This window comes from Rhamphochromis longiceps, linkage group LG14 (assembly GCF_057381845.1).
Source record: "Rhamphochromis longiceps isolate RC_006_pf linkage group LG14, R_longiceps_female_GT1.1, whole genome shotgun sequence".
Taxonomy (NCBI): domain Eukaryota; kingdom Metazoa; phylum Chordata; class Actinopteri; order Cichliformes; family Cichlidae; genus Rhamphochromis; species Rhamphochromis longiceps.
The window spans coordinates 9882003-9893819 of NC_140570.1; the positions used below are offsets into that span (position 1 = coordinate 9882003).

Sequence of the window (11817 nt, forward strand, 5' to 3'; positions counted from 1 at the left end):
TTTTCTGGTCTCGCTGTTTAGTTATGTCAAGTAAGTCGTGTCTCTGTGTCTGTTTATCTTTTCGTCTGTGTCTTTGTCTCTGTCTCAGTATTATGTTTCCTGTTCTGTTTTGACAGTCCCCCGTCTCATGTGTGTCATGTTTAGTTTTGCTTCCCCTTGTCACACTAGTTAGATTCTGCCAAGCTGTGTTCCCCAGGTGAATCCACTCTGCTTTGCGACCTCGTGTGTATTTACGCTCTAAATTCTCCTCAATTCTTTGTCATGTTGTCCCTTAATGTTGTGTGTCATTTGCCTTGTGTGTTCCCCATTTTCCTCGTAGTTCCTTAGTTTATAAGTTCCCGATTTCTTACTTCCCTGAGTTAGTATCAGTTTAGGTTAGCATCAGCAATATGTCCTGCACGTGGGTCCACTCCATGCCCACTCCACAGCCAAATTATGACACTTTGATGTTGCAGCAAGAATCTGTTCATGATGCTTAGAGCCCTGAGAAAGTTCAAAATTGCCTAACTGCTTTCGAAACCTCACACCCTCTGTGATTTTCCCCACCAGCAAGATCAGCCAGGCGTGTGTAGCTCCATTTCAGACACAGAAATAGGTTTGAAGTTGACCTCAGAGAATAAACCACAGCGAGCAGATGTTGCAAGCTGCTAAAGGCAGCATAGGAGACGATGTTGTATTGAACAAGCCTTGCAATGAAAAGTTGAAACATTTCTGTTAAAATGTGGTTTGTAACCTGTGCCCTACTGTATCTTGTACTGCAGCAGTGACTTCCGGAGGACAAACCATGATGTTTTTTTTTCTTTAGCTCTCCAGCAGATGAAAACAGTCTGCTTCCTCAACTGAACAATGAGCAAAATGTAAAATAGGCTCTCAATCAACACCCTTTTCTCACACTGTCTTTTTCAACTACTTGAAAAAGACAAGCAGTTAGTTTTGTTTTTGTTTTCTTTTTTAGAAAAATCATCCAAGAGAAGGGTTTAGGAGAAAAATAACAGAAGCGCACTAAACTTTGCACATGAATAGATCCAAATAGTCAAACTAAAAGTGAAAAAATTAACAAAGGATATTGCTTGAAGTTCTTAAGCTGACAACAAGTAGTAACCTCTTGAATGTGTAAACTAAAAAAAGCTTTGCAGCTGTCTTTTTTAAGCTTCAGTTTCTAATACAGCAACCATTCTTTTGGTGGTTGACGCTGTCATGCTGCAGCATAGGTCTAAATAAAACACGAAACCACTACTTCAACTAGCCTTTTCACCATCTGTCTCACACGCAAAGCTTCACAAACATGTTAATGTTGGTTTATTGGTGAAGCCATACAAATTGTTGAACTACAGAAAAGTTTGTGAACAAACACGTTGTTCCTCTTAAAAAATATAGATCCCATTGTAAATCTAATACCAACTTTTGGAAATAGCAGGTCTTTTATCTACAGTTCTCGTTTTTCTTCCAAAAGGAGTCAAAAGAAAAGTAATACAGCAGAGGATCCAAACAGCAGTTAGAAACAGTAAGACACACCAGCGGCATGATTTCTTTGCCATGTGCAGCCATTCCTATAGGCACAGGTAAGAACATGGCAAACAAAACCAAGTTCATGACAAAGATCAGCATAACTTTCATCTTGTTGCTGACCTTTGCAGAGTCACTGAGATGTCTGTGCAGAGTCCAAGACACCATAATGGTGCAAACAATGTTGACTGTTAGCATTGTGACCAATAACACAATCTGAAGGTAAATAACTGCTAATCGAGTTTTACTCAATAAAAGCTCGTAAGAGTCATAAGATTTAAAACAGGTAGGTTGAGTGTGGTCCTGCAAATGTTCTAGAAAGTCCAAACTCTCTGGGATATTCACCACCAGCATAAAACTCCAGACGAATGCTGCTCCTTTCCAGGCATTGGACGAGGTTCTTAAATGGCGTGACCTCAGAGGATAAACCACAGCCAGCAATCTGTCCACACTGATGAAGGTGATAAACATAGCGCTGGAACGGATGTTGTCACGAAAGAGCATTGTAATGATGAGGCACGCCATATTGTTCAGAGGCCAGGTGCCTGTGGCATGAAAGTAGATCCTCATGGGCAAAGAGATGATGAGTAGCAGGTCTGAGAATGCCAGGTTGACCATGAAGACAGCGTGGGGTGATTTAAGGCTGTGGCGGCGAAGAAGAATCCACAGTGCGACTGCATTGAGAGGTAGACCTATCACCATCACGCAGCCAAAGACCCCAGTGTAAACCTGTTCATCTTCTGTGGTGCTGTTTGATGTGTTCATGATGAGAAAAGACGTTCTTTTTGGTCCTTTATGAAGTATTGCAGCCAAGCAGCGAACATGTCCTTATGTGCTGTTCATTTGTGCTACGTGAGGGGAGCTAGTATGGAACAGGAAACTCTGGTTGTGGTTGCTGACGTAAATTAAGTTTGCTATTTTCAAATGCAACACATGACACACCAGCTGTGATTAACAACTCTACTCATTAGGATATGAATTATGGCAAGATGAAAGTAAGAGATGATAATGACCAACAGCAGGTCTGAAAAAATCAGATTGCCCCAGCATAAACCTGTGCGGCCATAGTGAATGTTTAATGAGCTCATGGCGATAAAAGAAATGTATACATGCCCTTGATTAAAACTGCAGCTGAGCACAACACTCACACATGTATCTCTGTGGTCTTTAGCTGTGTCAAGTGAGATGACTGGAGAGGTTAAAAAGTCAAGTATTGCAACAGGAAATGTAATGATACAATCTAACAGTCATATTACTTACGTAAAAGAATAAAACAATTTGTTTTTCACATGGTTTAGAATTTTTTATTAATTAATATCTTCTTATACAAAAAAACTAACATAGTTTTATAAGATCAAACAAAGTTTAGAAATAATTGACACGAATGGTTATTAAGGAATAAAAAGCCAGGGATCAAATTTCATAGTAGAACTTGTAATAAACTGTTTAACAAGTAGTTCTTATCAATTTTTGTTCAATGCTGCAAGATGCTTTATATTTCTGGTTTCATATTTATATATATATATATATATATATATATATATATATATATATATATATATACACACACACACACACACAATCACTTTTTTTTGGAAAATTGGAAAACCTTAATGTGACTGGAATTATAAGTTGAAATAGCATGTTCTAAGGTCACTGCTCTCTTGGTGGATCCGCATCTTCTTTTTTCTTCCAGAAGCCATCAAAGGAAAAGTAATATAAGAATGGATCTAGACAACAGTTCACAGCACTAAGACATATCAATGGCTTTAATTCAGTAGGTTTAACTGTAACTACACCTACTGACAAAGGTAGGAAACAGATAGTAAACAAAACCAAGTTCATGACAAATATCAGCATTACGTTCATCTTGTTGCTGACCTTTGCAGAGTCACTGAGATGTCTGTGCAGTACCCAAGACACCATAACGGTGCACACAATGTTGACTGCTAGCATTGCGACTATTAACACAAGATATACATTTGCTATACCTTTAGTTAAACCTGGTTTCCTTTCAGGACTGAAATCAAAACACCAACTGTCGTTGGCACTTTTTGGAAAGTCCAAAGTCTCTGGAACATTCAATACCAGCACAAATAGCCAGACCACTGCTGCTCCTTTCCAGGCATTGGATGAAGTTCGAAGATGGCGTGACCTCAGAGGATAAACCACAGCCAGAAGTCTGTCCACGCTGATGAAAGTAATGAAGAAGGCGCTGGAGCATAGGTTGTTGCGAAAAAGCATTGTGATGAATTGGCACGCCTTATTGCTCAGAGGCCAGCTGCGGGTGGCATGAAAGTAGATCCTCATGGGCAAAGAGATGATGACCAGCAGGTCTGATACTGCCAGGTTGACCATGAAGACAGCGTTGGGCGATTGGAGGCTGTGACGACAAAGAAGAATCCACAGTGCGACTGCGTTGAGAGGCAGACCTATCACCATAATGCAGCCAAAGACCCCAGCGTAAACCCTGTCCTCTGTAGTGACATTTGATGCGTTCATGATGAAGTTTCTGCCTCCTTATTAACTGAATTGCAGCTGAGCAGCAAACCTTCCACTCTCTGATGATTATCTGTGTGACGTGAGGGTAGATTAGACTAGGGAGTGTGAAATATTGCAACAGGAAATCTGGTGGTGCAATTCGATCGTGGCCACTGACGTTAATAGTTATAACATTTTTAAATGAAATATCGTGTTTGACAAATAACAAACATACTTTTTATACAATCTGACACCATTTAGAACCAATACTATTAACATCCGTGGCCTAGGCTAACTGTAAAAGCTGTATTTTTCCCAACTCCCAATGAAAAACAGGTAGCATTAAAACCAGTTGCAAATTTTTACAATGTTTTTTACTATTTTACAGCTATAAACTAGTTTTACCATGAAAAAGACAAACCAAACAGGCTGCAGGTCTACACCAACGCACAAAAGTGTTTCCACAGTTACGGAGCCAGCTATTTCCTGTTTTTTCCAGTAGTTGTGTTATGAGCTCTCGATTTGGATTTTGCATAGAGACATGTAAACTTGAGACTTCCTGTTTTTCACAAATAAGCTTATTTCATAAAATGTTACAAATAATTAGCAAAAAGTGAATGAATTCTCATAAAACAGCGTAGATTCTTTTGCTATTTAAAGCTTTGATGATGCAGATTAACCTTTTTATGACTCTTAGAGCCTTGAGAAATTCAAGATTGTTCAAAAGCTTTCAAAACCTCACATCGTCTGTAGTTTCTCTACCAGCAAAATGAGCCAGACGAGCGCAGATCCTTTTCAGGTACAGGACAAGGGTCTAAGATGGCATGGCGTCAAAGGAAAAACCAGAGCCATCAGATGTTCCAAGCTGATGACGGGGATGAAGTTTTCACTGAGAGGATGTTGTTAAAGAGCATTGTGATGAACAGTGTGTGAAGAGTTAAAAAGTTTCACTTACAATGTGGTTTGTTTTACGTGCTTGACAGTATCTTGTTCTGCGGTATGGACTTCCGGAGGTCTTTTTTAAACTCTCCAGCAGATAAAGGCAGGTTGTTTCCTCAGTCGTCAAGTGTACAAAATGTACAATAAATCAGCTACAGTCCTGAAGCTTTAAATTTAAAGAATAGTTTTATGAAACTGTGAAGCTAACAAGTCTTTTCTCTATGTATCCCACTGCCTAAGCTTCACAAGTACATTTAACTGACAATTATTGTTGAGTTACTGGTGAAAATGTTGTTCGATTTTATTTATATAGCTCCAATTCACAACGACAGTCACCCAAAGGTGCTTTATATTATAAAATAATATTAGAATGAAACCCCCAAAATTGCATGACTCTGATCAAACCTGTGGTAACAGTGGGTAGAAAAAAAGTCCCTTTCTAACAGGAAGAAACCTCCTACAAACCCAGGGTCAGGGAGGGCAGCCATCTGCCACAAATCATTTTGGGGTGAGTGGAAAGACAAGAAAGCAGAGAGAGGCAAGTCAAAAGACACACAATAGTACAATAAGCTCAGTTTTAGAACTTAGGAATTGGGATATTATGCTTGAACTAAATGAGCATTTTGTGCAATAACAAGTTAGTTCACCAAAAAAAAAAAGAAAAAAATTCATGTCTAGCATCTACATTTCTCCTCCCTTCGTTGCATCTTCCATTTTCTTCCAAAAGGAGTCAAAAGAAAAGTAATACAGCAGAGGATCCAAACAGCAGTTAGAAACAGTAAGACACACCAGCGGCATGATTTCTTTGCCATGTGCAGCCATTCCTATAGGCACAGGTAAGAACATGGCAAACAAAACCAAGTTCATGACAAAGATCAGCATAACTTTCATCTTGTTGCTGACCTTTGCAGAGTCACTGAGATGTCTGTGCAGAGTCCAAGACACCATAATGGTGCAAACAATGTTGACTGTTAGCATTGTGACCAATAACACAATCTGAAGGTAAATAACTGCTAATCGAGTTTTACTCAATAAAAGCTCGTAAGAGTCATAAGATTTAAAACAGGTAGGTTGAGTGTGGTCCTGCAAATGTTCTAGAAAGTCCAAACTCTCTGGGATATTCACCACCAGCATAAAACTCCAGACGAATGCTGCTCCTTTCCAGGCATTGGACGAGGTTCTTAAATGGCGTGACCTCAGAGGATAAACCACAGCCAGCAATCTGTCCACACTGATGAAGGTGATAAACATAGCGCTGGAACGGATGTTGTCACGAAAGAGCATTGTAATGATGAGGCACGCCATATTGTTCAGAGGCCAGGTGCCTGTGGCATGAAAGTAGATCCTCATGGGCAAAGAGATGATGAGTAGCAGGTCTGAGAATGCCAGGTTGACCATGAAGACAGCGTGGGGTGATTTAAGGCTGTGGCGGCGAAGAAGAATCCACAGTGCGACTGCATTGAGAGGTAGACCTATCACCATCACGCAGCCAAAGACCCAAGCATAAACCTGTTCATCTTCTGTGGTGCTGTTTGATGTGTTCATGATGAGAAAAGACGTTCTTTTTGGTCCTTTATGAAGTATTGCAGCCAAGCAGCGAACATGTCCTTCTGTGCTCTTCATCTGTGCTACATGAGGAGAGCTAGCATGGAACAGGGAACTCTGGTTGTGGTTGCTGACGTAAATTAAGTTTGCTGTTTTCAAATGCAACACATGACACACCAGCTGTGATTAACAACTCTACTCATTAGGATATGAATTATGGCAAGATGAAAGTAAGAGATGATAATGACCAACAGCAGGTCTGAAATAATCAGATTGCCCCAGCACAGGGTTCGGCAACCTGCGGCTCCAGAGCCGCATGCGGCTCTTTAGTCCTTATACTGTGGCTCTGTGTGGAAGTGTATTTAATTCATGTTAGTTCTTTTTTAACTTGTAGTTCTAAATTGGAAGATTATTGTGATATTGAAATATAAAAATAAAATTATATTCTATTATTTTTTCATTGCTCAAAATAAGCGTCACACTCGCAGAAGCCGGTGTACCCGCCGAAACACCATGCATTTATCAAGACTTTCAACCCCAGGTAGGCCAATTATGGATCTTCGGATCCACATTATGTCAGCAGCGATTCTCCACCGTGAACTATGTTAAAAACAAACACCGCTCACGCCTCACAGATGACAACTTACAGTCCTGCGTAGAGATGAAAGTGACTTCGTACAGCCCCGATTTGCAGACGCTGTGCGCAGAGGTTCAGGAGCAGAAGTTCCATTGTAAACATATCACGGCAGACCCGACGATGTTTGCATGAACATGCTTTTCAGCATCTCTTTATTGACCACTTTTCACACACGGTTGTTTACGCATACAGCCGGCTGTAGCTTTTCAGCTCACAGCCCGATACATACCAACACAACAGCATAGATGGCACAGACTTTAAGGCGGTCAGGCGTGATTGCGGGTGCCACTCAGGTGCGTCCGCCTCCGCTGCAGCAGTGCTGCAGACCACGCCCCACCACACAAATTAACCAGGTAAAATACATATTTAGGCAGAATTTTGCAAATATCTATTTTTCATTTTTCAGCAGCATAGTGCTTTTTTTCCAGTTATTTTTTAAAAGTCAGGTCAAGGCTCCAAAAGCCAAAAGGAGATATAAGGGTGGCGGCTCACAACAGTTTTTGTTTGCTACATGGATCATTTTAGTTCAGCATCGTTCCTTTCGTTATATTTCTTTAAGAGTTCAAAATGTGTTAATTACATAAATAAAATGTAATTTTCTCTGTAGCACTTCATGGATTTCATAAGCAACACACTTTAGTTGTTCACACAAAGCATAAAGGTAAAAAAAACCCAATATATTCAGTGTTATCTTCATTTTAGATGTCAGGAAGTATTTGCGGCTCCCAGTGTTTTCAGTGTTGTCCAAAAGGCTCTTTGGGTTTTAAAGGTTGCTGACCCATGCCCCAGCATAAACCTGTGTGGCCATAGTTAATGTTTAATGTGCTCATGGCGATAAAAGAAATATATACATACCCTTGATTAAAACTGCAGCTAAGCACAACACTCACACATGTATCTCTGTGGTCTTTAGCTGTGTCAAGTGAGATGACTGGAGAGGTTAAAAAGTCAACAGGAAATGTAATGATACAATCTAACAGTCGTATCACTTACGTAAAAGAATAAAACAATTTGTTTTTCACATGGTTTAGATGATTTTTCATTTAATATCTTCCTTTATAAAAGACAAACAGTTGTATAAGATCTAACAAAGTTTAGAAATAATTGACACGAATGGTTATTAAGGAATAAAAAGCCAGGGGATCAAATTTCATAGTAGAACTTGTAACAAAGTCCTCTCGATTTTTGTTCACTGCTGCGCTGCAAGATGCTTTATATTTATGGCTATATCTATATCTATCTATCTATCTATCTATCTATCTATCTATCTATCTATCTATCTATCTATCTATCTATCTATATATATATATATATATATATATATATATATATGTGTGTGTGTGTGTATGTGTGATACTTATTGATACTAAAAATTGCTATCAGATTAGATGTCATAGGTGCTGTCTTTACCTTCCTTCTGCACGCAGGCAAGCACACAGCCCCTCTCCTCAGTAGAAGCAGAAATGGCTGAAGTTCAGAACACTTCATGACGAATTTGTTCAGGTCAGGCAGATCAGAACAGTCAGTATGAATGTAAACCTGGTTGATATGCACACTCATTTAAAAGATGTAACTATTAGCAATTACCAGATAGCTGCACTGTTGATCATCCTGGATGAGTATTATCACAATGAAGAGTAATACTGCAACCGACCAGTCACGTTGTGTGATGTCAAAGCTATGCAACGGTGGAAAAAAGAAAACAAAAATACTTTTGTTTATATAAACTCTCTTCTGGAACACATTGTCAATTTTTCAAGTGGGTTTTTTCTAATAATTAATGCAATATAACAAATTCATTATCAAATTAGGTTTGCTTTTTGCCAAATTTAGCTTGCTTTGCTTGTGATAGTTTTTAATAGCATTAGTTAGCTTCTTAGCTAATGCAAACTGAATGCTCTGACAATGTGATTGGTCAGTTGCAATGTTGCAGCTGGACTAACAGTGTTTTGATGATATAGGAACAACACCATCACAGAGGTAACAGATTGTCTCTGACTGAAGCTGAGAAAAGTCTACCAGCAACTCCACCTTTCCTGTTTACATGCCTCTATGTCTGTATTCTCAAATGAGCATATTTCCCCAACTATTAATAATTCTTTGAAAACAGAAGAAGTGTTCAAATTTTGCCAAAATTTCCTGATTTTAACAACAAGCCTTTTACATTCTTAGTCCATCATTGTTGTTCGAAGCTCCAGAAACATTTTATTAAACAATTAAAAAAACAAAAACAAAAAAAAAAACAATACAGTTGAACAAAATACCTGTCCCATTGCTACACAATCACTTTTTTTTTTGGAAAATAGGAAAACCATAATATGACTTGAATTATAAGTTGAAATAACATGTCCTAAGGTCACTGCTCTCTTGTCGGATCCGCATCTTCTTTTTTCTTCCAGAAGCCATCAAAGGAAAAGTAATATAAGGCACCCTGGGGCGCCTCTGTCAGTGCGCCCCAGGGTGGCTGTGGCTACAATGTAGCTTGCCATCACCAGTGTGTGAATGTGTGTGTGAATGGGTGGATGACTGGATATGTAAAGCGCTTTGGGGTCCTTAGGGACTAGTAAAGCGCTATATAAATACAGGCCATTTTACCATTTAAGAATGGATCTAGACAACAGTTCACAGCACTAAGACATATCAATGGCTTTAATTCAGTAGGTTTAACTGTAACTACACCTACTGACAAAGGTAGGAAACAGATAGTAAACAAAACCAAGTTTATGACAAATATCAGCATTACGTTCATCTTGTTGTTGATCGCAGAGTCACTGTGATGTCTGTGCAGTACCCAAGACACCATAACGGTCCACACAATGTTGACTGCTAGCATTGTGACTATTAACACAAGATGTACATTTGCTATACCTTTAGTTAAACCTGGTTTCCTTTTAGGACTGAAATCAAAACATCCAGTGTGGTTCTCATTTTTTAAAAAGTCCAAAGTCTCTGGAACATTCAATACCAGCACAAATAGCCAGACTACTGCTGCTCCTTTCCAGGCATTGGATGAAGTTCGAAGATAGCGTGACCTCAGAGGATAAACCACAGCCAGAAGTCTGTCCACGCTGATGAAAGTAATGAAGAAGGCGCTGAAGCGGATGTGATGAATTGGCACACCTTATTGCTCAGAGGCCAGCTGCGGGTGGCGTGAAAGTAGATCCTCATGGGCAAAGAGATGATGACCAGCAGGTCTGATACTGCCAGGTTGACCATGAAGACAGCGTTGGGCGATTGGAGGCTGTGACGACGAAGAAGAATCCACAGTGCGACTGCGTTGAGAGGCAGACCTATCACCATAATGCAGCCAAAGACCCCAGCGTAAACCCTGTCCTCTGTAGTGACATTTGATGCGTTCATGATGAAGTTTCTGCCTCCTTATTAACTGAATTGCAGCTGAGCAGCAAACCTTCCACTCTCTGATGATTATCTGTGTGACGTGAGCGTGGATTAGACTAGGGAGTGTGAAATATTGCAACAGGAAATCTGGTGGTGCAATTCGATCGTGGCCACTGACGTTAATATTTATAACATTTTTAAATGAAATACTTAAATGAAAAACACTTTTTATGCAAACAAAACCAAGTTCATGACAAAGACCAGCATAACTTTCATCTTGTTGCTGACCTTTGCAGAGTCACTGAGATGTCTGTGCAGAGTCCAAGACACCATAACGGTGCAAACAATGTTGACTGTTAGCATTGTGACCAGTAACACAATCTGAAGGTAAATAATTGCTAATCGAGTTTTACTCAATAAAAGCTCGTAAGAGCCATAAGATTTAAAACAGGTAGGTTGAGTGTGGTTCTGCAAATGTTCTAGAAAGTCCAAACTCTCTGGGATATTCACCACCAGCATAAAACTCCAGACGGATGCTGCTCCTTTCCAGGCATTGGACGAGGTTCTTAAATGGCGTGACCTCAGAGGATAAACCACAGCCAGAGCATCGTAATGATGAGGTACGCCATATTGCTCAGAGGCCAGGTGCCTGTGGCATGAAAGTAGATCCTCATGGGTAAAGAGATGATGAGTAGCAGGTCTGAGAATGCCAGGTTGACCACAAAGACAACGTTTGGTGATTTGAGGTTGTGGCGGCAAAGAAGAATCCACAGTGCGACTGCATTGAGAGGTAGACCTATCACCATCACGCAGCCAAAGACCCAAGCATAAACCTGTTCACCTTCTGTGGTGCTGTTTGATGTGTTCATGATGAGAAAAGACGTTCTTTTTGGTCCTTTATGAAGTATTGCAGCCAAGCAGTGAACATGTCCTTCTGTGCTCTTCATCTGTGCTACGTGAGGAGAGCTAGCATGGAACAGGAAACTCTGGTTGTGGTTGCTGACGTAAATTAAGTTTGCTGTTTTCAAATGCAACACATGACACACCAGCTGATATTAACAACTCTACTGATTAGGATATGAATTATGGCAAGATGAAAGTAAGAGATGATAATGACCAACAGCAGGTCTGAAATAATCAGATTGCCCCAGCACAGGGTTCGGCAACCTGCGGCTCCGGAGTCGCATGCGGCTCTTTAGTCCTTATACTGTGGCTCCGTGTGGTTTGGGAAAATAAATTAGATGTATTTAGCTGAAGTGCAGCTATTCTCCACCGTGAACTATGTTAAAAACAAACACCGCTCACGCCTCACAGATGACAACTTACAGTCCTGCGTAAAGATGAAAGTGAATTCGTACAGCCCCGATTTA

The 11817-nt window shown here is 40.0% G+C and overlaps 3 protein-coding genes and 2 pseudogenes across 3 annotated transcripts; all 5 read right to left on the minus strand.

The window, feature by feature from the left end:
• Nucleotides 1-1422: 1422 nt before the first annotated feature.
• LOC146653565 (lysophosphatidic acid receptor 6-like) lies at nt 1423-2336 on the minus strand. Its single transcript, XM_085380264.1, has one exon. The coding sequence runs from the start codon at nt 2269-2271 to the stop codon at nt 1423-1425; it is 849 nt and encodes a 282-aa protein (XP_085236390.1). The 5' UTR covers nt 2272-2336.
• An 823-nt stretch (nt 2337-3159) lies between these two features.
• On the minus strand, nt 3160-4251 carry LOC146653566 (lysophosphatidic acid receptor 6-like). Its single transcript, XM_085380248.1, has one exon. The coding sequence runs from the start codon at nt 4006-4008 to the stop codon at nt 3160-3162; it is 849 nt and encodes a 282-aa protein (XP_085236374.1). The 5' UTR covers nt 4009-4251.
• A 1356-nt stretch (nt 4252-5607) lies between these two features.
• LOC146653567 (lysophosphatidic acid receptor 6-like) lies at nt 5608-6471 on the minus strand. The gene has a single exon (XM_085380495.1). The coding sequence runs from the start codon at nt 6469-6471 to the stop codon at nt 5608-5610; it is 864 nt and encodes a 287-aa protein (XP_085236621.1).
• Nucleotides 6472-9303: 2832 nt separating this feature from the next.
• Nucleotides 9304-10535, minus strand: LOC146653568 (lysophosphatidic acid receptor 6-like; annotated as a pseudogene).
• Nucleotides 10536-10675: 140 nt separating this feature from the next.
• On the minus strand, nt 10676-11316 carry LOC146653569 (lysophosphatidic acid receptor 6-like; annotated as a pseudogene).
• Between the last annotated feature and the right edge of the window lie 501 nt (nt 11317-11817).

What these genes read in the sequence shown, in the direction of transcription:
- LOC146653565 (XM_085380264.1), bottom strand. Translation starts at nt 2,271, where the DNA reads ATGAACACATCAAACAGCACCACAGAAGATGAACAGGTTTACACTGGG.
- LOC146653566 (XM_085380248.1), bottom strand. Translation starts at nt 4,008, where the DNA reads ATGAACGCATCAAATGTCACTACAGAGGACAGGGTTTACGCTGGGGTC.
- LOC146653567 (XM_085380495.1), bottom strand. Translation starts at nt 6,471, where the DNA reads ATGAACACATCAAACAGCACCACAGAAGATGAACAGGTTTATGCTTGG.